The 25,711-nt window shown below is 45.3% G+C and overlaps 2 protein-coding genes across 4 annotated transcripts in view; one reads left to right on the top strand and one right to left on the bottom strand.

Moving 5' to 3' along the window:
* The window catches only part of LOC309397387 (uncharacterized protein), a 275,961-nt gene that overhangs the window by 5,795 nt on the left and 244,455 nt on the right, over window positions 1–25,711 (bottom strand). The gene's annotated exons all lie outside the window — the stretch shown is intronic.
* LOC309397409 (zinc finger protein 202-like) lies at window positions 11,801–23,340 on the top strand. 3 transcript variants are annotated; one of them, XM_081963413.1, is made up of 6 exons: window positions 11,801–11,997; window positions 12,951–13,528; window positions 13,809–13,923; window positions 14,047–14,129; window positions 14,363–14,489; window positions 21,694–23,340. In XM_081963413.1, exons 2-6 carry the CDS (start codon window positions 13,019–13,021, stop codon window positions 21,699–21,701), a joined length of 843 nt encoding a protein of 280 aa, XP_081819539.1. In that variant the 5' UTR covers window positions 11,801–11,997; window positions 12,951–13,018; the 3' UTR covers window positions 21,702–23,340. The 3 variants fall into 3 exon arrangements, with proteins under 3 accessions (XP_081819539.1, XP_081819538.1, XP_081819537.1); XM_081963412.1 differs by lacking the exon at window positions 21,694–23,340 and adding an exon at window positions 19,249–21,226 and having other exon boundaries at window positions 11,810–11,997; window positions 14,077–14,129; XM_081963411.1 differs by lacking the exon at window positions 21,694–23,340 and adding an exon at window positions 19,249–21,226 and having other exon boundaries at window positions 11,810–11,997.

The raw sequence follows: 25,711 nt of genomic DNA, 5'->3' as shown, positions 1-25,711 counted from the left end.
GAGCCTTGGTGTGTCTTTCCGGCTGCAGCCACTGACGGCAAAGGCGGTGAAGCTGACTGCAAACATCTCGGGGACTTTTCCCCTCCTGGAACTGCACTTTTTTGAAGTCACAACATTGAACCTCTGAATTGTTGGCTTCCTCTTCTTGGCTCTTCTGCCCAGGACTTCCCCCATTCTTCCCACAGCTCCAAGGCTGAGCAGCTGAACGGCCTTTTCCAGCTCCTGCATCTCCTGGGCTTTGTCCCTCCATCTTCTCTCTGGTCTCTAATCCAGAAGTGTCTCCCCAAGTAGTACTCATCAGAAGAGGCCAGATCACCTAAAGGCCATTCAGCTGTCTTTCCCCCCAAAACACTTTGGACTCAGGGGAACCAGGAAAGATTTGCAACTTATATATCTGAAATGCAAAACATACCATGTTCAATATGGTGAGGTGACAAATCTGAATACTGAGCAACCTCTTCCTCCTCCTCCCCCCCAAAAAGAAAAAGAAAGAAAAATAAATCCAGCAAAATCTGTAAGGAGGGGGTATCTTATTGGGAAGACTGACTTCCGGGGGGCTGGGGGCTTAGCCACAGAGGTATTTGCCCAGCCAGGGATAGACCTTGCTTCTTGTTTGAGACATGCACCAGGCACAGGGTGGTACAGAAAAAAAGCAGAAGTGGTGCTTAATTCTATTACTGGCATAAGCCAAGCAATTCTTATATAAGCAAAAGAGCAGTTAAACTAATTCTACTGATTCTATTATAATGCCCCATTAATTATACACTATATTGCCAAAAGTATTCGCTCACCTGCCTTTACTCGCATATGAACTTACAGTATTTAACCTGTGATTATGTCTTCCCGACTGAATTGCTGTTAGTATTTGTTTCCCCTTTGGATTCATTGTTGAGTCACTGACACTGCATTAGTGCCCATAATGTGGCTAGATATTTCCTTAGTCTACTCCACGCTTCTTTCATTTTTTATTATCCTACATGTGCATATCAGTTATAACGTGACTTCTCCAAATCAATGACTTTTTTCCTTATTCTTTGCGCTAATTATAGTTAGTCTGGGTTTTATTAGATTGATTTTCATGTATCTGTTCTGTATTAATATGGGTATTGGGTAGAGAATTTGTAACAACATCCATTAGACATCAGTCAGCAGAGATCTGCAGCATGCGGCATGGCCATATGGGAATGCAAGGGGCAGGCAGAGGTTGAGGGGAGCAGGGAGTCCTGCAAGAAGCTCAGTTCTGTGGTATCTAAAGCTTTAAAGGCAATAACCAGGAAACTTGAATTGCACCTGAACAGGCAGGTGAGCGAATACTTTTGGCAATATAGTGTACTTGTTCTATTTTTATTATGTCCCTTCTACACAACCGGAATCATAAATCTCTTTCTTCATGTCAGAATAACCCCTAGGGATTAACCCTTTTGGTATGAAATTACCAAGAGACAGCTGAACAATAATATAGAGCCATTTATTATCTTTTGCAAAAGGGACCTCCATGCTCATATGACGGAGCCAAGGAGGACATCTTCCATTGAAATACATGACAGTTATGCACATTTTCAGAAGCTTGGCCTTGTTATTGCGCACTCATCCTATTGGCTAAATTCTGGTTATGTAAGGGTCCTCTTCCCGTAACTTCCATCCTATCCTTTTTACTCATTTCAAGCAATCTCCATCCCCTTTGACATATTCTCCATCCTGTTGGGCAGCTGCCCCTATAGTCAGCATTACATAAAGGAAGCCAACAGGCAGCCTAACCTCCCAGCTATTGTTAACCAGTTGTGCGAAACAAACTTCTTATTGTAACTACTGAGAACATTCTTACATAATGTCTTACTTAATATTCCAATAAAGTGTCTGGAGGATAATAATAATTAATAATAATTTATTAAATTTCTAGACCGCCCCCTCTCCCCGGATAAACATGCCCTTACCACTGCTCTATCTTTTACAGGGATAATTCTTACTTCGCACAGTTCGCAAACAATTGAGATGAGAACCCCATCAATCTCCTGGCCCAAACTTTTCCTGGAAACCAGGAAACCGAGTTCCAGTCCTTGCACAATTTATATCCAATTCCTTGCACGAGGAGTTGCAGCCTTGCATGCAAAGGCAGCAGCAGCGACTTCGGCAGGTCGCTTCTCTCAGCCTAGGAAAGAGGAGAGGGAACCCGCTTCTTAAAAAGGGGGGCACCAAATATGCAGGAAATTGTCCAGGAGTCAAGACTGATCTGAAAGTAGAAGTTAGTTTTGCAAAGCCGACCTCCATCCGTGTAAGATTTCCATGCAAACTCTTGGACTTCTGGAAAAAACTCACCTTAAGGCTCAGAGCGAAGAGGAACCGGATCGGACACGATAGAAAAGTCAGATGCGCTCCCAGCCCTTTTCGGGGGGAGGGGGGGGGAATGGCCCGGAGAACGCTTGTGACGGGGAAGGAAAAGGGCGCATGCTCAGTTTTCTTCCAAAGCGGGGGGTGGGCGCTGCCCGGCTCTTCCAACGCTACCGAGGGCGCCCCCTGGAGGATCCGCCGAGCGATGCCAGAGGACATGGAGAGCATCATATTCCATGTGGGACTCGGATGATGGGCATTGGACTAGAAGAAAAGTGTCCCTCTAACATTGCCTGTCTAGAAAGGCCCTGTCGTCTCCAGCAGGCGGCAGTTTTTAGATTTCCCTCTTTTTAATGTCTAAGAACCATCTGTGGTCTTGCCAACATCGAGGAAATCTTTGTGGAGACTCAAAATCCTGGCTTATTTTGTGAGAAGAATTCTTCTGAGGCTTTTTCCACACAGGATACATTGCTATATATATGTGACAAGTTTCCCACATAATAATAATAGGCCTTTGACCAAATAAATTTTCTTGGTTTGTTAATATGAGGATCTAAACATCCAAGAGCCGCTTCTCCTGGGACCTCTGTCTGTCAGAAACCGAAGTTATTTTCCGAAGTAGTTTTTCTTAATTTCATATTATTTTATTAGGGTATTTTGGTAAATCAATAAACCAAAGGTCTCCCTTCTTGTTTGATTGTTTGCAATGTCAGCACATGGAAGTCACTTTCATTCTCATGAATCTAATTATGCAGAAAGAGAGAGAAAGAGACAGACTAAACTCTATGTCGTTTTATGGAACTTCAATTCTCTTTGGACTTATAAGCTAATGTGTATTCCCCATTATGGAAATTTCAGTCCTCTAGAACTTTGCAACAATCTGGAGAAGTTGGCAAAACTGAACGTGCCCGATGTCATCAGAAGTGCCCACAGTCACTTTGTGGAGTGAGATGGGTGGCATATAAAGTTAATGAAGATAAATAAAAATGTTTTTCTGTTTAGGAATAATAACATTGTACAATGACCCTGGGCTGGGTTCCCACAACAGGTTGAATGACCCACAACAGGTTGCAAATGACCCAACTCCATTGTAGCGACATATGTCACACTGTCAGATAATTGCTGCAAAAGGGGCCCAAACCAAGTACTGAGTACATATGCATGCTTATACTTTTCAGAGGTCCGATATTGTTCTATGTACAATCCTTGTTTTATTGATTGCATGTAATATTCTAATTTTCTGAGATGGTGGATTTGGGGTTTTCATGAGCTGTACGCCATAATCATCACAATTATGACAAATTACGGCTTGAACTATCTTGCTTTGCTTGTAATGAGTCTTATCTCATATATTAGTTCTACCTTTTAAGTTGCATTACTAAAATAAATGAACTTTTGCACAATATTCTAATTTTTCGAGTTTCACCTGTATAAGCTAATGTGTATTCCTCATTATGGAAATTTCAGTCCTCTAGAACTTTGCAATGATCTGGAGAAGTTGGCAAAATTGAATGTGTCCGATGTCAACAGAAGTGCCCATAGTCACTTTGTGGAGTGAGATGGGCGGCATATGAAGTTAATGAAGATAAGTAAAACTGTTTTTCCGTTTAGGAATAGCAACATTGTAGTACTGTCCACCTTGTCAATTGCTACAAAATCTTTGTTGTTCCCTTTGTTGATTTTTGCAATACAAACCTCTCTTCTCTCCCTTCACATGGCATCATAACCAAATATGTCATCCTGGATGGAGTTTTCAGTGTGAGAAAAAGAACCCCACTCTTGGTGGCTGGCATTGATCTCACCTTCAATTCAGAAAAGTAGAAAATCAATTCAAAAGGTAGAAATAACTTCCTTGAGGGTGTGTGGAATTAGGCTTTCTATTTAACATTGACTCCTTTTCACCCTGTGTTTCCTTTACAGACCTCATAACGAGTTGTTTAAGCAAGGGTATTATGCAAGGGAGGAAGGCTAAACTTGCGATTCCACATAATAAAAGAAATAGCATTTGCTTGATCCATCCCGGTAGCCAAGAGAACCACACATCTGTTCCTTGTACTTTTTGACCAATAGAGGAAGCTCAAACTCGTAGTTCTTGGACCATCCTCCAGACTTTCCCTGATCTATTCATATGGAAACAGCAAGCTTTTCTCACATAAGAAGACTCCATTTTCCCTTACACGCACTCCTATGTTCATAGAAAAGGCATGGGCTCGGAGGTTCTTTTCATTAGTCCAGACCTGTAAGGTTCCTGCTAGGAACATACCAGACAGGGCCCGAAATGGAACTTCTTGATTAGGGTCCATTAGCTTATTCCTGAGGACTGGTCCTTCAAAGAGATATTGGGAACTTGCATTTCCAGGGGGGAAGTAAACACAGACTCCTGTAGTGGACTGTATTGAGAGCCAAACGGGCAATCGGGGCGGTTGGAATGGCCTGGGGCAGCTTCCAGTGGTCAGATTCCCCTCCCATCGATTAAAAACAAGTGGAGGTGGGAGCGAGAAAGTGACCCTCTGTTGGAAGAGCTTGTGAGCAGAGGGAGACATGCTGTGAGTCAATTTCACATCTACAAGGGTTTTCCTGGGGGCAAGATACATTTCAGATGGGCATTGTTCCTCTGATAGTGACCCCACAGGAATGCCAGGTCCCTGATATCGTTTGATGCACAAGGACTATCTTAGCTTTGTTGTTGTTGTTGTTTTCAAAGATCTTGCTCAACTGAAACAGCATGATAAGGTAAAGATCCAGCAGACAGACACAACCAGTATTTTTTTTTTGACCCAGGGCAGGATCAGACTGATTGATTAAGCTTTGACCTAACTCCAGCACTCTTTATAGTCCCCTTTTCTCAATTGTTGCAGGGGTCTATTTTCCCTATGCTTTGCCCTTTTTCTTACAGGGTTTGTCAAATAATTGACTTTAGGTGTTGGGATTGGCTTACGGTTCTGTCCCCAAGCATAAATGACGCATCGTTGGTGGAAGCAGACCTGTATCACATCCTGTTCTTCGGGATTTATAGCATCCACGGATCTTTCTTCAAGAGCAAGGGGGGTTGCTCGGGTATTTTTGCAACATTCAAGACGTTATCACTTAACAAGCTCATTGCCAATAACAGCCAGAGCCACAAAAGGCTCATAATTGTCCCTCACACAAAACTTCTCCTAACACAATTCTTTTATCCTACTGAATCACCGCATCAGGGAGGGGTTATATATAGTTTAAGGAATGGCAATATCAGCTTTGGGCAATCCACAAAACCAAATCTTATTTGCTAAACATATCACCCACAATCCGAAACCGCCTATTACACTGCAAAGAACCCATTCCCACGGTTCCTCAAACATAAGTGTCATCAGATGATTCGTTTTCCTCTTGATTACAATTAATGATCTTAGCCTCAGCACCTGTCTTCCTCTGGAGGGGACAATTCCTGAGGGATGAATATGCAATACAACAAATAAGTACATTCACTAAAGCGAGAGATAGTACAGTTATGACTATGAATACTTGGCGTGCCATTTCCTGACAGGTGCTCAACCTTTCTAATACATCTTATATCTAATAAATGGAACGTTGTCTTCCTCCTCCAAATCTTCAGCCTTACGTCGAGAAACCAGCTTCCAGTTGTGGTTTCAGTAGGGCTTCTTCTGCCCCGTAAGAGCTTACCCGTTACCGGTAGGGAAGCTTATAGGAGGCATTTCTTTAAGCATATCACTAGAGGACAGGCTTCTTCCTGGTCTGCCTCCCAATACTCATCAGCAGCTGGCTTAACTCGAGTCCAGTGAATCCAAAACTTGGATTCCAACACTTTTACTGCAAGTGGAGAACACATGACCATGGTATATGGGCCCTTCCATCTAGATTTCAAATTCTTCCCTTTCCAGTGTTTTACCACACTCTGTCCCCTATCTGAATATTATGACTGGAAGTTGTTAAAAATGGTGGGGGTAAGGGAGACACAATACTATTGGATTACTTGTATTTCCTTATTCAATTCTCCCACCATTTGATTCACCCATGAGGACCCCAGCTGTCCTAGGTCCCTTATATGATTTTTCAAATTATGGCTTATAACTGGTGGCCGTCCAAACATCATTTCAAAAGGAGATAAATTAAGTTCTTTACATGGAGTACATCTCACAGAGCAGAGAGCTAAGGGTAAGGCATCAAAACACACCTTATCTTTTCCTTAACAGTGCAATTCACACATTTGCTTAATTTTTTTCTGAGGCACTTAAAAGACCTCTTTCCCTATAATCAGCAGTATTGATATGCAAAGTAAGGAAGGCATACAGAGTCAGTTCAGATGTTCACCCTTTCATTATTTGTCCTCTCTAATGCACGGATTAAAGCCCATAATTCTGCTACTTGGGCACTGGTGCCTTTTGGGAGAGGTCCACTCTCAAAGATTTGGGCATAGCCTGCATAATGTTCTCCCATAGTAATGAAGCTTGATCCATCAGTGAACAAGTCATAGTCTGCATATTTCAACAGCATGTCTGTTAAGTCTTGTCTGCATGAAAACCGACTCTCAATTTCGGGTCCTGGTATTGGCAAAAGGGTGGCAGGGTTTAGGGCATTTGCTTGCTTCAAGGTCACTTGTGGATTTTGAGTCAGGAGTGCCTGATATTTGTAAATTCTAGGGTTTGTTAACCACAAATGTCCCTTTGTTTCTAAAATTCCTTGAATTGCATGGCTGGTATAGATAGTGGTGGGCTGTCCGAAAGTTAATTTATTAGCTTCCTCCATTAGGAGGGCAGTGGCGGCTAGAAGTTTTAGGCAATGTGGCCAGCCCTTTGCAACATAGTCCAGTTGTTTGGATAGATAAGCCACTGGTTGCTGCCAGCTTCCTTTTTCCTGTGTCAGGACTCCCAGAGCAGTGTTGCCTTTTGAATCCACAAAAAGATTAAAAGGTTTTTCCAAATTGGGGAGCCCCATTACCGGAGCTTGAGATAATTTTGCTTTTAGGGTTTCAAATGCCCGTTTTTGTTCCAGCCCCCAAATGAAGGGTTCCTTTTCACCCCCCTTTGTGGAGATATACAAAGGTTTGGCCAAAAGAGCGAAATTTGGAATCCAGATTCTGCAATATCCGGCTGCACCTAAAAATCCTCGCTACTCTTTCCTGTTTGTTGGTTCCGGAATTTGGCAAATAGCCTCCTTTCGCTCGTGGCCTATTGCTCTTTGTCCCTGACTTATGAAATATCCCAAGTATTTAACTTGGGTTTTTACTAACTGTGCCTTTTTCCTTGAGGCACGATATCCCTTGACCATTAACAGATGGAGTAATTGGTTGGTATTTTTCCAACAAGTTTCCTTTGTCTGTTCTGTCACTAAGATATCGTCTACGTATTGGAGTAGCACATCTCCGTTTTCACAAGGCTGGAAATTTTCCAAGTCGGAGGCCAAGGCTTCACCAAAAAGGGTAGGTGAGTTTTTAAAACCTTGGGGAAGCCTAGTCCAAGCGTATTGCCTCTTACCACCTGTTAAGGGATCCTCCCATTCGAACGCAAACAGTTTTTGACTGTCCCTGTGTATTGAGATGGTGAAGAAGGCATAGGCAAACAGGCATGGCTAAAGGCTTTACTTGTATAATTATTGGTGCATGATGATACGCATGGCCTGGTGGATTCTTGAACCACCATTGCCATATCTCATCTGGGGGAGTGCCTCATCATTAGAGCCATTTTATCTTCCTCAAAGGACAGTGTAGCTCCCATTTTGCATAGGATATCATGACCCAAAAGATGAACTGGGCATTCAAGCATGTCTTGGGACATTCTTGTAGCCAGTGGCCTTTTTTTTTTACACCAATTACATTGACCTCTGCTTTGGACTTTGGAATTATTTGACAATGCAACTGTCAGCAATTCAGCTTTAATTTGCATCCTGTCATCTCTCTTTCTCTCTTTTACTTTTCACAAAGACCTTTCATGCAATTTCCATTTTATTCAATCCACACAGACCTACATGCACAAATATCCTGAAACAACACTTTCAGACTTGGGGGAGGTTCTGTCCCTTTAAATCTCCAATTTTCTTTCCTTGGGAAACATGTGGGTCATTCTCCAAGCATGGGAAAACTTAGAGAGCAGTTTAAATCCTACCGTTCCCCACAACTTCAAGTCCAAGCTGAGAAGCTTACTTATTTTGCCCGCTGGTCAAACATATCAAAATCAATTGAACATCATTCAATTCTACATGTTATTAGTATAGATACACACCTAAGAATTACATCAAATTAATCAAGTCCAATTACCTAGATCTTCCTATTCAATAGGCTTTACCTTTTTATGACCTGCTAAATTTCTTACTTTTGCTCGAAGTTATGCCCGTTGCTCTATCTCCTTAAGCACTAGATTGTTAATACCTGTTTCTGCCCTGGGTGTTCCGTTTCTATTTTGGATCTCTAATTTTTAAAGATCCAGATATATGGAGACTTTAATTAACACACCGTTTGCATCTGGGTGGGGCTCTTGATTCATCTGATGTCTTTTAGTACACACAAAAGCAAGAGATCTCTAAATCTCACTTTCTGGGAAAATTGTGGGGACATCTATTTGCCACACAGCACCTGGGAGCCCTGTAGAAGGACTTCCAAAGGAAGTTTCCATCCTGTCTTTGGGTTGTTTTGTCACAACAGAGACAGGCTGCAGCAACCTGATTAACAACAGCATGTGTGCCTCTAACTACCGATCCCCGCAACAACCTCCTCGACAATTCTTCTGGCAGGTCCCCTTGCCTCCCACTCTATCTAAGAGCCTTGGCGAGAAAAAAATGTGTTTCCTCTTGCCTTTTGAAGTTCCTTTCCTCTCTGAGGTTTTGAGCCCTTGTATGCTCATTCCACAAGTTCAGAGATGCCTTTCCTGACCCCCCTTTTTCCCCTAATGTCATCTGCAGAGTGACCAGTGAAGATACAATACAATACAATAGCAGAGTTAACGAACTTTATTTGAACCTTGTGGTTTTCGACTTTTGACATAGGGACTTTTACTGGAACATGTTGCGGTAGAAGGTTGATGACATTTCCTTATATTTTGAAACTGGCTTCCAACTGTCCCTTTCTATGCCACGTCTTCATTCTTATATTTTAATCCATATTTTATTCTACTTTAACACCATCTGAGCCTTTTGGCCAAAATAAAGCTTTTCTTGATCTCGAGGTGTTGGGTCCTTTGATTTTCTGCAACATTTCCAGCCATTTCTAAAGAAAAAGGAATTGGGCAATCTTTCGCTAATGGTGTGTGTCCTTATGTAATTGTACAAGATACTTGCTTGTATCCTTACTATTGATACTGATTGTTTCTGATTGCTTATTTGTACAATCTTATGACTATCATTAAGTGTCGTTGCTTAAAGTTGCTTCAAACTGTGAGATGGAGGGTATATGCATTGAATGAATGAATGAATGAATGAATGAATGAATGAATGAATGAATAAATAAATAAATAAATAAATAACAGTCTGATACATCAATGATCATTGTTTTTAAGATTCCTTCCTTGCCAGTTATGCAACTGCCGATTCCATCTTTTATTTGACATTGCACTAAGTAGCATGTATTTTCCTTGTCCCTCAAGGGGATTTCCACAAACCTTTACAAGCTCCCTGTGCTGTGGAAATATCTATACCTTTCAACCTACTAGCTTTGTCCAAAGGCAGTAGCTACCAAGGAAGGTTCTTCTAGAGGAAAATGACTGACTGGCCAAACATTCAAGAAGAACCTAGATGGACTACATGGCATAGAGAATATATATGGGAGAATATTTGTAGCTCAGGGTTGAGATGAAGGGTCCTTTGTGGACTCTGAGCTTGGTGGTTTTGCCGTTTTTCAGCCAATTTTTCAGCCATTTTGGGCCCATTGTTCGGCCTGTTTTGGTCCTTTTTTCAAGCCTATTTTTGGTCCATTTTTCAGATGGATTTGGGCCTGTTTTCAGCTCATTTTTCAGCCATCATTGAACTCCATTTATTGCCCCGTTGTTCGGCCTGTTTTGGGCCTTTTTTCAGCCTGTTTTGGGCCTGGCATTTCTGACAATTTTGGGGCCTTTGTTGGGCCATTTTCGGCCTGTTTTGGACTCGCTTTGGGGGCATTTTGGCCCATTCTTCACCTGTTTTGGCCCGTTGTTCAACCAGTTTTCGACCTGTGTTTCATCCCGTTTTGGGCCCACTTTTTGGGCCATTTTTCAGGGCATTTTTGGCTGTTTGGGGATCAAAACAGCCCATTTTTTCTGTTTTGGCCCATTTTGGGCTCATTGGTGGGCTCTTTTTGGCCAGTAGAGTGCTGCAGGAGGCCATGGAAGGTGAAAATGAGGTGTGGTTAGCGGACGCAGCCTGTTTTAGCCGCCAGAGGCACCGTGGGCCAGTCCTTTCATATTTCCAGGCCGGCCCCACTGGCTGGATTTAAGCACCCTAGGGCTGGATGTGGCCTGTGGGCTTTGAGTTTGACACCCCTGTTGTAGATGTTTCTTGTTTTTGGGGGGCATCTCAGAAAGCACAAAAGACAGCAATGTTACCTTAACTGGTTCCAGTAGATGCCATGAACACTTAAAAGGATAATTCCCCCCCAAACCACATAACTTAACCATGAGACCCTTTGTTTCACCCAGAACAACTTTTTCTGTCCCTTCTCTTATGTCAGCAACCTCCCCAGCAAGGCCAACTTTCTGTCTGTGTTCTGTGGCCATGCCCTTCTTTTGCAGGCTCCAGAGAAAAGGAATAGATGTGGTCCTCTACTTACGACCAGAATTGAGCCCAAAATTTTTATTGCTAAACGACAAAGTTATTAAGTGCCCCATTTCACGACCCTGGGACACTGTAACTTCATAAACATGACTCAGTTGCCAAGCATCCGAATTTTGACCACAGGACCATGGGGATGGTGCAACCTCCGTAAGTGTGAAAAATGGTCATGAATCCTTTTTTTTTTCATAGTGATTTTGAAGGGTCACTGAATTATTGCCAGTCGAGGACTCTCTGTGCATGGCTGGCTTGATATTCGCTTTGTCAGGCAACCCTTTACGATGACTGCTGACCTTGTTGGACCCCTGGAGTATTCTGAGTTTCAACTCCCAGAATTGTGAGCCTGAGGGAAGAGGGAGGGTTTCCCACGCATAGCCTGCCTGGATCACCTTCAGCACAGGAGGAGGAGGAGGTGGGAGGAGGGGATCTCCTGAGGTGCATCAGCCAAGGATTTTGCCAGTTTCTGACTCTGATCTTCAAGAAAAGGAGCTTCAACAAAGATTTCCTCTGTGTTCAGTTCCCAGACATTAAGAAGAGGAAGTTGTAAAACTGCATAGATGATGGCCACGTATTTGGAAAGGCAAGACTTGTGGAGAGCCGCTTTCCTTCCACTCCCATGCCCATCATCCTTGGCCCCCGTGGAACCTGCTATGGTCTTCTGCGCCTTTGCAGGATGCCCTGACGTAGCGCACAGAGTCCACCAGGGGTCTCCCTCGTCAGCGCTTGGAAGGGAGGGGCAGCCCCCTTCCGGAGGGAACTGAGCATGCGCCTGGCTCTTTCGGGAACTCAAAACTTCCCGGAAAAGGCTGGGAGCGTGTCTGCTTTTTCTGCGGCGTCCGATTCTTCTTCCCTCCGCTGAGAAGCTTCGGCTGAGCCAGGAGGCCGAGAGGCTGGAAGGGATTCTCTCTCGGGTGGAGATCCAGGCGTGACTCGGGAGTGAGTGGGGCTGTTTCCTCTGACGCTGGAGGGGAGCCTGGAGCACGCAAAGCTTTCTCAAGCTCCAAGGGGCGGAAAGGGGGGAGGGAGGGAGGGAGAGTTCGAGGTCCCATGTTCCCCTGCCACCCCGTGGAAGAAAGGGACACGCAGGGCAGCCCCGCACCTGCCGCGTTTTCTCCAAGAAGGAAATCGGGGTTGCCAGAAAGAGGGGACCCATCGACCCTCCGTTTCCTCCGGCAACCCTCTGCATGCGGGGAGAGGGAGAGGCTGCCTTCCCCAAACACGCAGAATGTCTTGATTCCTGGAGAATTTCCTGCAGGTTTCTCGGCCCTTTTCCAGAAGGGTTTTTCCCTCGCCTCCCCTTTCCTGGGCCCAGAGAAGCCACCGGCCAAAGTCCCCCCCCGGTTGCCTTTGTATGCAAGGCTGCAGTTCCGTGTGTGAAGAGTTGAGGGCAAAGCGTGTAAGGACTGGAACTCGCTTTCCTCCTTTCCTGCCTTTCCCCACGTTCTCTTTGGCGTCTCTGCCTGCAGGCAAACAAAGAACCTGTTAAAAGAAGGGCCATGCATTGGATGGTGGCTTGTTAATTCTGGCTTCTGGCATGATTTGTGTGTGTGTGTGACTGGAGACATAAATTTGGATTGTGCAAATGATTGTAGGCAGCAACAGAAATTATTTGATATAAATAATTAGGAAAAAGCAACCGGAAACATATTAAATGCAATTATCCAATATTTTGATTCCTAGATAGAAGTTGAGGCAGAAGAGTGTTAGCAGATTTTCCCGAAACGTAAATAAATATATCTAATAATATTCCCCTCCCCCCCAAAAAAATCCATTGCAGAAGTTGGTGGATTCAAATTAATTTCCTTTGTTTGTTTTTTGTTATTTGTGGAGGAGGATGCTCAGTATTCAGATTTGACCCCTGTTGAACATCCTTGTGTTTTCCATTTCAGTTCTGAAGGCTGGAGATCTTTCCTGATTCCTCTGGAGACCAAAGTATCTTGTGAAGGAATTGCGCTGAATGGCGTTAGATGCTTTGGCCAGACCTCTCGTGATTAGGAAGATCTGGGGAGATGCATGGGTCCATTTTGGTGCTGGATTAGAGACCAGAGAGAAGATGGAGGGACAAAGCCCAGGAGATGCAGGAGCTGGAAAAGGCCATCCAGCTGCTCAGCCTTGGAGCGATGGGAAGAATGGGGCAAGTCCTGGGCAGAAGAGCCAAGAAGAGGAAGCCAGCAGTTCAGAGGTCCAATGTTGTGACTTCAGAAAAGTGAAGTTCCAGGAGGGGAAAAGTCCCCGAGAAGTTTGCAGTCAGCTTCACCACCTTTGCCGTCAGTGGCTGCAGCCAGAAAGACACACCAAGGCTCAGATGCTGGACCTGGTGCTCCTGGAGCAGTTCCTGGCTGTCCTTCCCCCAGAGATGGAGCAATGGGTGCGGGAGTGTGGAGTGGAGACCAGTTCCCAGGCGGTGGCCCTGGCCGAAGGCTTCTTGCTGACCCAGGAGACTGAGAAGATGCAAGGAGAGTTGCAGGTATGAGAAAGTAATCTTGGCAATTCTAAAGGGAATCTTTCTGAATTTGCCAATGTCTCTCTGGCAGAACTTTCTGGGATTATGAGCTACTAAGATCTCTTCTTCTATTATTCTTCCAGAGGATGAATTTGGGTCAATTATTCTATTCTGGCTTTCCAACTTAACCAATGGACTTTCCAACTTAACCAATTGTGCCTGTTAGGCTGAGTGTTCAATATTGATAATTCATTTCTATCTCTCTACTATTCCTTTCTTTCTCGTGCCACATCTTCTCCACAAGTCCTTGCAAGCTATCACTGAGTATCCCCAGAGGTGCAAAGATTCACCGCAATCCGGTCAGAAGCTGCTATTCAGGGAGAGCTTCCAGGAAGGTCAACGTCAGGACACCCCTCCAGGTAAGAGAAGGTCTTTCCATGGGATATGAAGTTTGGACATCCATCCATCAGATTGTTTTGTTCATCTTGAGCGGAATCTCTCTCTCTTTTAACAGTCTGCTTCTACCATTTTCTGTCTCATAGATAATAGAAATCTGTCCTTCGTATTTTTAGAACCACCTTCTCTTTGTGATAGAGCTGAAAGAGTGGCTGAATTTCTGCCTCAGGTAAGATTCATTTTATTCTATATAATATTGAATTCCTAATATTGCTGTTTTGAGAGCAAGACAAATTTTAGACCAGATCGTTGAAAATTCACACCTGGCTTAACCTACCTGTCCATTCTGTTCAAACAAAACCCATTTTGTTCTCTGAATCTCTCCTTGAATTGGTGAAAGAAAACTATGCCAAATTATGCTTGGGATTATCTGTTAATAGGGAAACTTTTTTCCTTTTTCAGGATGTTGTGTCTTTTGAGGAAGTGGCCGTGTATTTCTCAGAGGAGGAGTGGTCTCAGCTGGATCCTGCCCAAAAAGCTCTCCATGGGGAAGTCATGCTGGAGAATTCCAGGAATCTGGCTTACCTGGGTAAGATCCCATCTGTCCTCAGTAACATAGAGAAGGGATGGGTGGGTGGAGGGCTTAGAAATTTCTGATAAAAAAGATCACTTTTTAATTATATCCTGCCTTCATTGCAAGTAAGTTAAGGCAGTGGACACATCCAGAACTCCTTCCTCTTCCTATTGTCCTCCAACAATAACAACGCTGTGATATGGTTTGGGCTGAGAGAGACTGGCCCAAAGTCACTCAGCCAGCATTCAGGCTTAAGGCAGAACTATTTATTTATTTATTTGATTTGATTTCTAGACCGCCCCCTCTCCCCGAAGGGACTCGGGGCAGTGTACAGGTACCAAATTAAAAACCTTACAAATAATCATAAATATAGTTAAAATCGAATTAAACTTTAAACCCCTGTACAAATTTATAAAAATTAAAAACTTAGCCTAAGACCAAAATTTAAAAATACAGGCTGAGGTGGGAGAGCTGGAATTAGGCCAAGCCGGCTAGATTAAACAGGTGGGTTTTGAGCTTCTTATGGAAGGAGCGGAGGTCCGTGGTTGTTCTAATATCAGGGGGAAGGTCATTCCAGAGGGTCGGGCCCATCACAGAGAAGGCCTTTCCCCTGGGCGTCGCCCGCTGGCACAGCCTAGTGGACGGCACCCGGAGGAGTCCCTCTCTGTGTGAGCGAATCGGCCGAAGGGATGTGTGGGGCAGGATACGATCCCGCAAATAACTAGGCCCTGTGCCATGGAGCGATTTAAAGATGATAATCAGCACCTTGAAACGCACCTGAAAAGCTACAGGTAGCCAGTGCAGCCCGCGCAGGAGAGGTGTTACGTGGGAGTATCTAGCGACTCCCGAGACTGCCCGCGCGGCCGCATTCTGAACCAACTGCAGTCTTCGGGTGCATCTCAAGGGGAGCCCCATGTAGAGAGCGTTACAGTAGTCTAGCCGGGACGTCACAAGCGCATGGGTGACTGTGCGAAGGGCGTTCCGGTCCAATAGGGGACGCAATTGGCGCACCAGGCGAACCTGGTGAAATGCCCCCCTTGCCACGGCTGTCACATGGTCGTCCATTGACAGCCGGGCATCTAGGAGGACGCCCAAATTGCGTACCCAATCCACGGGGGCCAGATGTTTGCCCCCAATGGCCAGTGATGGAATCAGCTGGTTGAACCGGGGTGCCGGTAGCCACAGCCACTCCATCTTGGACGGGTTGAGCTTGAGTCTGTTACTTCCCATCCAGATCCGTACGGCTTCCAGACACCGGGACATCACTTTGACGGCATCGTTGGGGTGGTTTGGGGTAGAAATGTACAGCTGGGTATCATCCGCGTACAGATGGTAATCTACCCTGAACCCACGAATGATCTCGCCCAGCGGCTTCATATATGCATTGAACAGGAGAGGCGAGAGGACCGACCCTTGTGGCACCCCACAAGTGAGCGGCCTCGAGGTCGACCTCTGCTCCCCTGTCAATACAAATTACACTCGGTCAGAGAGGTAGGAGGAGAACCACCTCGGAACGGTGCCCCTCACCCCCAGCCCCTCCAGTCGATGCAATAGGATACCATGGTCGATGGTATCAAAAGCCGCAGAGAGGTCTAATAGGACCAGGATGGAGGAGCAACCCCCATCTCTGGCCCTCCAGAGATCATCCACCAACACGACCAATGTCGTCTCCGTGCTGTGGCCGGGCCGGAAACTGGACTGGCGCGGGTCCAGATAATCAGTTTCCTCCAGGTGGCGTGGAAACTGTTGTGCCACCACACTCTCTACAACCTTCGCCAGAAAGCAAAGGTTGGAGACGGGACGGTAGTTGGCTAACACAGCTGGGCCCAGGGAAGGCTTCTTGAGTAGGGGCCTCACCACCACCTCTTTCAGGCCGGCCGGCAAGAACCCCTCACTCAAAGAAGCGTTGACTAACTCCTGGAGCCAGCCTCGTGCGACCTCCCAGGATGCCAGTACAAGCCAGGAGGGACACAGGTCCAGTAAACATGTGGTGGCTCGCAGTCGCCTACGCAGCCTGTCCATATCGTCGGAAGTAACAGAGTCAAACTCCTCCCAGAGTGGAGCCTCAAGACTCACCTCCGACGTCCCCTCTAGACCACTAGTAGAGACCAACTCGCTTCGAATCTGAGCGATTTTGTCCTGCAGATACTCCCCAAATTCCTCTGCTCTACCCTGCAAAGGGGCTTCCCGCAGCCTCTGTTGGAGGAGGGAGCGGGTTACCCCAAACAGGGCGGCAGGGCGGTTATCTGCGGACGCAATAAGGGTGGCACAATACTGATGCTTGGTCACTCTTAACACCACAAGGTAAGTCCGTAAATGGGCTCTCACCTGTGATGGGTCAGATTCAGAGCGTGACGATCTCCATCTGCTCTCTAGGCGTCTCTTGCGGCGCTTCATCACCCTCAGCTCCTCGGTAAACCAAGGGGCCTGGGTGGATCGCTGCCGCAAGAGAGGCCGCAAAGGCGCAACCCGGTCCAAGGCCCCGGTGGCCGCACTGTTCCATGCAGCCACTAGGTCCTCCATCCGGGAGCGGGTCAAGGCTACAGGAAATGGCCCAAGCTCCGTCTGGAACCTATCAGGTTCCATCAGGCGTCTGGGGCGGAACCATCTTGGACATTCCGGTTCCGCCTTCCCGCGATGGGGAGTAGCGGCTGGGAAGTCAAGCCGGAGAAGTGAGTGGTCTGACCATGACAGGGGTGTAATAACTAAATCCCCTACTCCCAGATCACTCCTCCACCGGCCAGAGACAAAGATAAGATCCATTGTGTGACCTCCCTCGTGTGTGGGGCCCTGAATTTCCTGGGTCAGGTCCATCCATGGCTGTCATGGAAGCCATGAACTCCCGAGCTACCTCGGATGTCTCCCCTACCGATGGCAAGTTAAAGTCCCCCATGACCAACAGCCTGGGGGTCTCAACTGCCATCTCGGCGATTACCTCGAGGAGCTCGGGCAGGGCTGCTGATGCATAGCGAGGAGCCAGGTATACAATCAGCAAGCCCAACTGTCCCCCTGGGCCCCATTTCACACATAGGGACTCACAACCGGTTATCTGTGGCACAGTGGTCTCTCTCGGCTCGAGACCTTCTCTCACAATGACCGCTACCCCACCACCCCTGCCTAGTGCCTGTGACTGATGAAATGCGCGGTAACCTGGCGGGCACATTTCCACGAGAGGGAGACCTCCCTCGTGGCCCAGCCAGGTCTCCGTGATTCCTGCCAGGTCCGGCTCCCCCTCCGACACCAAGTCGTTAATGAGGGGGGCTTTGTTGACAACGGACCTGGCATTGCATAGCATCAGTCTCAGGCCCTGGCTCTGTAGGGCCTGACCACCTAGATTGCAGGGGTTGGGACATATGACCGGCCGTACCCAACGACCACGGCCCCAGTCTCCCAACCGGCGATAAGATCTCTGGCTACCCTCGCACCTGCCCCTCCCCACGACCGTTGGAATAAAAAGACCCTCTTCTGGAATATCACTACTCCCCCCCCCCCCCTTAATGGCTCCGCTCACTTCCTTAGTAACTTCACCCGCCGGCTTGGCATTGGTCCCTCCCTCAGTCTGACTAGCCCCTCCCCCCACCCTGGAACCCCCTAAAAAACGAATAAAACATTTAACTAAAAACCCCCCTAAGATTGCGCCTCGCCCACCTCTCTGGATTAATGTATCTCTCATCAAGGTGGGCCCTCTTAAGGGCAGAGGGCCAAACCTGCGAGAAGGGGGACTCCCGCAGTAAAATCAGGTCTGCCCTAGTATATGGACAGTTCTCAGTCCCTGCAGCAGCCGGTCGTTCTCCAGCTCCATCGTGCGGACCCGCTCGGTGTAGAGGGCCAGGCGGTCGCTGAGATGCCGCAGCTCTCCTCTCCTGTAGGCGCGAGAGCCACGCGGGTGGGAGGAGCGTCGCTGGGGCGGCGGCGGCGGCAATGGACATGGCGCAAGCGGGGGCCCCCCAGGCGGGCGCCCGGCGGGCGCCGGTCATTCAGTCCCACAAATTGGGGCCAGTCATTCAATCCCACAAAATGGGGTATCTTGGAAAACGGCGCATGTCCATTCGGAGGGGGACTTTTACATGCTGGGTTTTTTATTATTTTTATGGTTGACTCTCCCAAGAACTTTTATTGGGCCTCCAACACCGCTGTGTTAGCTCAACCCTTCTTCACCCACTGCCAACAGCAGCCAGAGCAGGGTGGGGAGGAAAAAATAATATATCACAATCCTTCCATTGGAGAGACAAAAAGGAGAAAGGACTTCACAGGAGAAGCAAAGCAGGTGCAGGCAGTCCTTGAGTTATGACCACAATTGAGCACAAAATTAATGTTGCTAAGTGAGAAATTTGTTAAGCGAGTTTTGCCGCTTTTTACGACCTTTCTCCCCACAGTTTTTAAGTGAATCACCGCAGTTTAAGTTAGTAACATGGTTGTTAAGTGGATCTGGCTTCTCCATTGACTTTGCTTGTCAGAAGGTCGCAAAAGGGGATCACACGACCCTGGGATACTCCAACTGTCATCAATATGAACCAGTTGTCAAGCATTTGGATGTAAATCACATCTCTATGGGGCATGTTCCAATGGTCATAAGTGTGAAAAATGTTCTTAAGTCGCTTTTTTCAGTCCCATTGTAACTTTGTATGTTCACCAATTGAACTGCTATAAGTTTAAGACTACCTGTCCCCACAGTCTCCCAGTTTCTAGCCAAAATATATTGATGATTCTTTTACTAAATTTCAGATTTGTTCATTTTCCTAGTTTGCTACATTTTCCATTTTTCTCTTTCAAGGTTCTTATGTGCAAGTGAATAAGAATCGTAAGGAACAATGTCAACCGGTCCATCCGACAGAGACAAACAGGAATTTTGCAGATCAGATGCAAACAAAGATTGATGAAACAAACCGATCACAAAGTGAAATTAAAAAAAGCTTTCCTTTGACGAATCGTCTCCTTAGCCATCCAATCATCGATACGGGAGAAATACCACATAAATGTATGGATTGTGAAAAGAGCTTCAAGAAATCAGAGGATCTCACTTCCCATAAAAAAACACGTTCAAAAGACAAACAATATACTTGCATGGAATGCAGAAAGACCTTCTGTTGTTATGACTCTCTTAAAATCCATGAAAGGAATCACACAGGAGAACGACCTTATAAATGCATGGATTGTGGAAAGGCCTTTAATCGTAGCAGTCATCTTAATTCCCACAAGAGGATCCACACAGGAGAGAAGCCATATAAATGTATGGAATGTGGAAAGGGCTTTACTTGTAGCGGTAATCTTACTTCCCATAAAAGGATCCACACAGGAGAGAAGCCACCTAAATGTATGGAATGTGGAAAAAGCTTTAGGAAGAATAGTGATCTGTTTTACCATAAAAGATGCCATAAAGGGAATAAATCCTATGAATGTATGGAGTGTGGAAGGACCTTTACTTTGAACAGTAGTCTTAAAAAACACAATATGATCCACACAGGAGAGAAGCCATATAAATGTCTTGAATGTGGAAAGAGTTTTAGGTGGAATTGTGCTTTCACCACCCATAAAAAGATTCACACGGCAGAGAAGCCATATGAATGTGTTGAATGTGGAAAGGGCTTTAGTCGGAATTGTGCTCTCACCTCCCATAAAAGGATCCACACAGGAGAGAAGCCATATAAATGTATGGAATGTGGAAAGGGCTTTAGTCAGAATTGTGATCTTACTTCCCATAAAAGGATCCACACAGGAGAGAAGCCATATAAATGTATGGAATGTGGGAAAACCTTTAGGAAGAATAGTAATCTGTCTGACCATAAAAGGAGACATACAGGGAATAAACCCTATGAATGTATGGAGTGTGGAAAGACTTTTACTTCGAACAGTAATCTTAAAAAGCACAAGTTGATCCATACAGGAGAGAAGCCATATAAATGTATGGAGTGTGGAAAAAGCTTTAGGAAGAAGGGTAATCTGTTTTGCCATAAAAGGAGCCATACAGGAGATAAACCATATCAATGTATGGAGTGTGGAAAGTCTTTTACTTTGAACAGTAGTCTTAAAAACCACAAGATGATCCATACAGGAGAGAAGCCATATCAATGTATAGAGTGTGGAAAGGGCTTTAGGCATAATTGTGCTCTCACCTCCCATAAAAGAATCCACACAGGAGAGAAGCCATATAAATGTATGGAGTGTGGAAAAAGCTTTACGAAGAAATGTAATCTGTCTGACCATAAAAGGAGACATACAGGGGATAAACCATATGAATGCTTGGAGTGTGGCAGGACTTTTACTTCAAACAGTGGTCTTAAAAACCACAAGATGATCCACACAGGAGAGAAGCCATATCAATGTATGGAGTGTGGAAAGGGCTTTAGGCAGAAATGTCTTCTTGCATCCCATAAAATGATCCATGCAAGGGGAAAAAAACCTATGAATGCGTAGAGTGTGGAAAAAGCTTTCCAAGGAGATACACTCTTACTTGCCATAGAAAGATCCACAAATAATAATAATAATAATAATAATTTAAATTTATTAGCCGCTCCCTTTCCGAAAAGGACTCGGGGCGGCGTACAATGGAGTAAAAAACATATAACATTTACATAAATCCATGACATACATAAGTACAAAGACACACATGTTCGGAGGAGGTTAACAGATACAATACATAGACAATTAAAAACCATTAAAATACCCTAATTACAAAACCCCATGTACTGTCCAAATTCAAAATGTTAAAAAACAGACAGTCAGGAGGAGTACGAGAAAATTACGGTTGAGCCAGGCCAGATAGTTGGAAGAGGTGGGTTTTGGGAGAAATGGGAGAAGCCATATCAATACATCTGATGAAAATAATTGTATTCAGATATACTGTGTGAGATGATGACTAGAGATAACTAATGGGACTAAGAAAGCATTTCTCAGTGTAAAATAACGTTCGTGTCACTGGTTCCTCCCCCCAAAACCTCCCCATATAGAAACATATACATATTCTACGCAAGAATGTTCAGATGACGATCCCTGAAAAGGAACCACAACTGTGGGAAGTCCTATAAACACACATGCAAAACATTTTTCCTCCTGGGAAGGTGCCAAATTCTGTTCTGTGGAATGATAAGGTTTCAGAGAAAATATAAACATTGCTGGGCAGATTATATACATAGGACAAACAAATAGGAGAATAAATGCACGCATCATAGAAAACAAAAACGCAGTAAGAAAAAAAGAAAAAACTTCTTCCCTTTTCCAGCACCTTAAAGCTACAGGACATGAAATCAACTTTGAAGGAGCCAGGTTAATCTCCAAAACAGAACACCTCCACAAGAGAATAATCATGGAAGCCATCGAAATAGAGAAACACCCCCACAGCATGAACAAACGTGATGATACCTCCCGCCTACCAAACATCTGGAAACCAGCCCTAGCCAACAAACGAACACCACCCAGCACCCAAGCCGTTACAATACAAAACAACAATGCACACACAGCCTGCACCAATCATCACCAATCTACCAATCATGATACAACCACACAACCAATGATTCCACTTACTGAAACAAAGCCAGCACCCCATCCCCTCCCACCAAGACTTACAGAAAGACGGCAGCTCCGTTCCCATTTTAAGCCCACATTTTAAGCCCACGCTTGAAGATGGCAGGTGAGATCCTGCCGAAACGTTGCAAAGACAATCTCAACCTTACACGGGAAAAGACCCGAATACAACAAAACCAGCATACCTACACCCGTGAAAATCTACCAAAACATACATACATACATACATACATACATACATACATACATACATACATACATATTTGTTTTCGTAGATGCTTTAAATGCTCAAGTGAGATGTGATTGGATGCTGTTGCTTTAACCAGCCATAAGAGGGAGTAGGAACTACTACTGTTTGTTCCTGGTTGTTCCGGTATGTTCTCCGTGCTTGTTATTGGGGTTGAATACTGTATATTGAATGGTGGCTACTCTATATGTTAGTTACCTGTCTATATGGTGAATCGTGAATTGAGCATCTGTAAACCAACGTGTTGTATCATAGACTGTGTATATAATTCAAGACTACTTATCGCTTGTTTTTGGAGAATGTTTATCCTATTTTTGTTAGCACTATTTTTGTTTGCTTGTTTTAACCGGCGGCTGTGATTGATAGCGTGACTATTCAGCGGCACATTCCTTGCTACCTTCTGCTACTCAACTCTCGTCTCCAAAAGGAGATATACTTAACAGGACTTTTAAAAACTGCAGAGCATGAAATAAAGTTAGGACAATCATTGCAAGAATTGGCGACAGAGATCTGCCACATTGGGATGTGCTTCAAATTTACTAAGGAATTACTACTACTTTGGGTTTGGGGATCTTGTTTGGGAAACTCACTCCAACTTGAAATAATTTACTCAAAAGTGGGCTTAGCAATATGCTTTCAGATCTCAGAGGTATCCAGACAGGAATCGTGGCCAGATAGGCTAACTCTTGTAAGGCTATTGTACTGCTATTATTCATATCTGTGGTAAGGCTGCATTAATAAAATTGTACATATAATAAATATTTTATAATAAAAGACTGAAAGTACAAATCTGCCGTTCCTTAAAGTTACTTCTCACTGTGAGATGGAGAGCATATGCATTGAATAAATCAATAAATAACTGTCTGATACATCAATGCACATTGTTGTTAAGATTCCTTCCTTGCCAGTTATGCAGCTGCATACTCCTCCCCCTTTTATTCGATATTTCCCTGAGTAGCATCTGTTTTCCTTGTCCCTCAAGGGGATTTCCACAAACCTTTACAAGCTCCCTGTGCTGTGGAAAAAAAGGACTAGGGGAGACATGATAGCAGTGTTCCAATATCTTAGGGGTTGCCACAAAGAAGAGGGAGTCAAACTATTCTCCAAGGCACCTGAGGGTAGAACAAGAAGCAATGGGTGGAAACTAATCAAGGAGAGAAGCAACTTAGAACTGAGGAGAAATTTCATGACAGTTAGAACAATTAATCAGTGGAACAGAAAATGCCTGCAGAAGTTGTGAATGCCCCAACACTGGAAGTCTTTAAGAAGATGTTGGATAGCCATCTGTCTGAAGCGGTATAGGGTTTCCTGCCTAGGCGGGGGGTTGGACTAGAAGACCTCCAAGGTCCCTTCCAACTCTGCTATTGTATCTATACCTTTCAATGTACTAGCTTTGTCCAAAGGCAGTAGCTATCAAGGAAGGTTATTTTAGAGGAAAATGACTGACTGGCCAAGCATTCAAGAAGAACCTAGATGGACTACATGGCATAGAGAATATATAAGGGAGAATATTTGTAGCTCAGGGTTGAGATGAAGGGTCCTTTGTGGACTCTGACCTTGGTGGTTTTGCCGTTTTTCAGCTGTTATTGGCCCAATTTTTGGACCGTTTGTCAGCCTGTTTTGGGCCCACTTTTCAGGCCATTTTTGGCTCATTTGTCAGCCATTTTGGGCTCATTGTTAAGTCTGTTTTAGGCCTTTTTTCAAACTTGTTTTGGGTCTTTTTTCAACCTCTTTTTGGCTTGTTTTTTGACAGGTTTGGGCCCTTTTTTTGGGCCATTTTCAGCCTGTTTTGGAGACTTGCTTTATGGGCATTTTAACCCATTCTTCAGCTGTTTTGGCCTGTTGTTTAACCAGTTTTCAACCTGTTTTTCAGCATGTTTTGGCCCGTGTTTCAGGCCATTTTTGGCCTGTTTTGGAATCAAAACGACACATTTTTTCTGTTTTGGCTGATTTTGGGCTCATTTTTGGGCTGTTTTTGGCCGGTAGAGTGCTGCAGGAGGCCATGAATACTTAAAAGGACAATTCCCCAAAAAACCACATGACTTAACCATCATGAGACCCTTTGTTTCAGCCAGGACAACTTTTTCTGTCCCTTTTCTTATGACAGGAACCTCCCCAGCAAGGCCAACTTTCTGTCCGCAATCTGTGGCCATGCCCTTCTTTTGCAGGCTCCAGAGAAAAGGAAAAGAATAGACGCAGTCCTCTACTTACGACCAGAATTGAGCACAACATTTCTATTGCTAAACGACAAAGTCGTTAAGTGTCCCATTTCAGGATTTTTATTGCCCCAGTTGTTAAGTTAATCACTGTAGTTGTTAAATTAGTCAGATGGTTTTTCAGAGAATCTGGCTTCCCCATTGACTTTATTTATTAGAAGATCGCAAAAGGTTATGACACGACCATGGGTCACTGTAACTTCATAAACACGACTCAGTTGCCAAGCGTCTGAATTTTGACCACAGGACCATGGGGATGGTGCAACCTCCGTAAGTGTGAAAAATGGTCATGAATCATTTTTTTTCATTGTGATTTTGAAGGGTCACTGAATTATTGCCAGTCGAGGACTCTCTGTGCATGGCTGGCTTGATATTCACTTTGCCAGGCAACCCTTTACGATGACTGCTGACCTTGTTGGACCCCTGGAGTATTCTGAGTTTCAACTCCCAGAATTGTGAGCCTGAGGGAAGAGGGAGGGTTTCCCACGCATAGCCTGCCTGGATCACCTTCAGCACAGGAGGAGGAGGAGGAGGTGGGAGGAGGGGATCTCCTGAGGTGCATCAGCCAAGGATTTTGCCAGTTTCTGACTCTGATCTTCAAGAAAAGGAGCTTCAAGAAAGATGTCCTCAATGTCCACAAACCACAAATAGTTCCCAGACATTAAGAAGAGGAAGTTGTAAAACTCTATAGAATCGGCCACCTATTTGGAAAGGCAAGACTTGTGGAGAGCCGCTTTCCTTCCACTCCCATGCCCATCATCCTTGGCCCCCGTGGAATCTGCTCTGGTCTTCTGCGCCTTTGCAGGATCCCCTGTCGTAGCGCCCAGAGTCCACCAGGGGGCTCCCTCGTCAGCGCTTGGAAGAAATGGGCAGCCCCCTTCCGGAGGGAACTGAGCATGCGCCTGGCTCTCAAAAGTTCCCGGGAAAGGCTGGGAGCGTGTCTGCTTTTTCTGCGGCGTCCGATTCTTCTTCCCTCCGCTGAGAAGCTTCGGCTGAGCCAGGAGGCCGAGAGGCTGGAAGGGATTCTCTCTCGGGTGGAGATCCAGGCGAGACTCGGAGTGAGTGGGGCTCTTTCCTCTGACGCTGGAGGGGAGCCTGGAGCACGCAAAGCTTCCTCAAGCTCCAAGGGGCGGAAAGGGGAGGGAGGGAGGGAGAGTTCGAGGTCCCATGTTCCCCTGCCACCCCGTGGAAGAAAGGGACACGCAGGGCAGCCCCGCACCTGCCGCGTTTTCTCCAGGAAGGAAATCGGGGTC

Source organism: Natrix helvetica (genome assembly GCF_964273705.1).
Source record: "Natrix helvetica genome assembly, chromosome: 1".
Lineage (NCBI taxonomy): Eukaryota > Metazoa > Chordata > Lepidosauria > Squamata > Natricidae > Natrix > Natrix helvetica.
The sequence above is the reverse complement of the archived record's forward strand: the minus strand, read 5'-3'. Positions and strand labels throughout refer to the sequence as shown.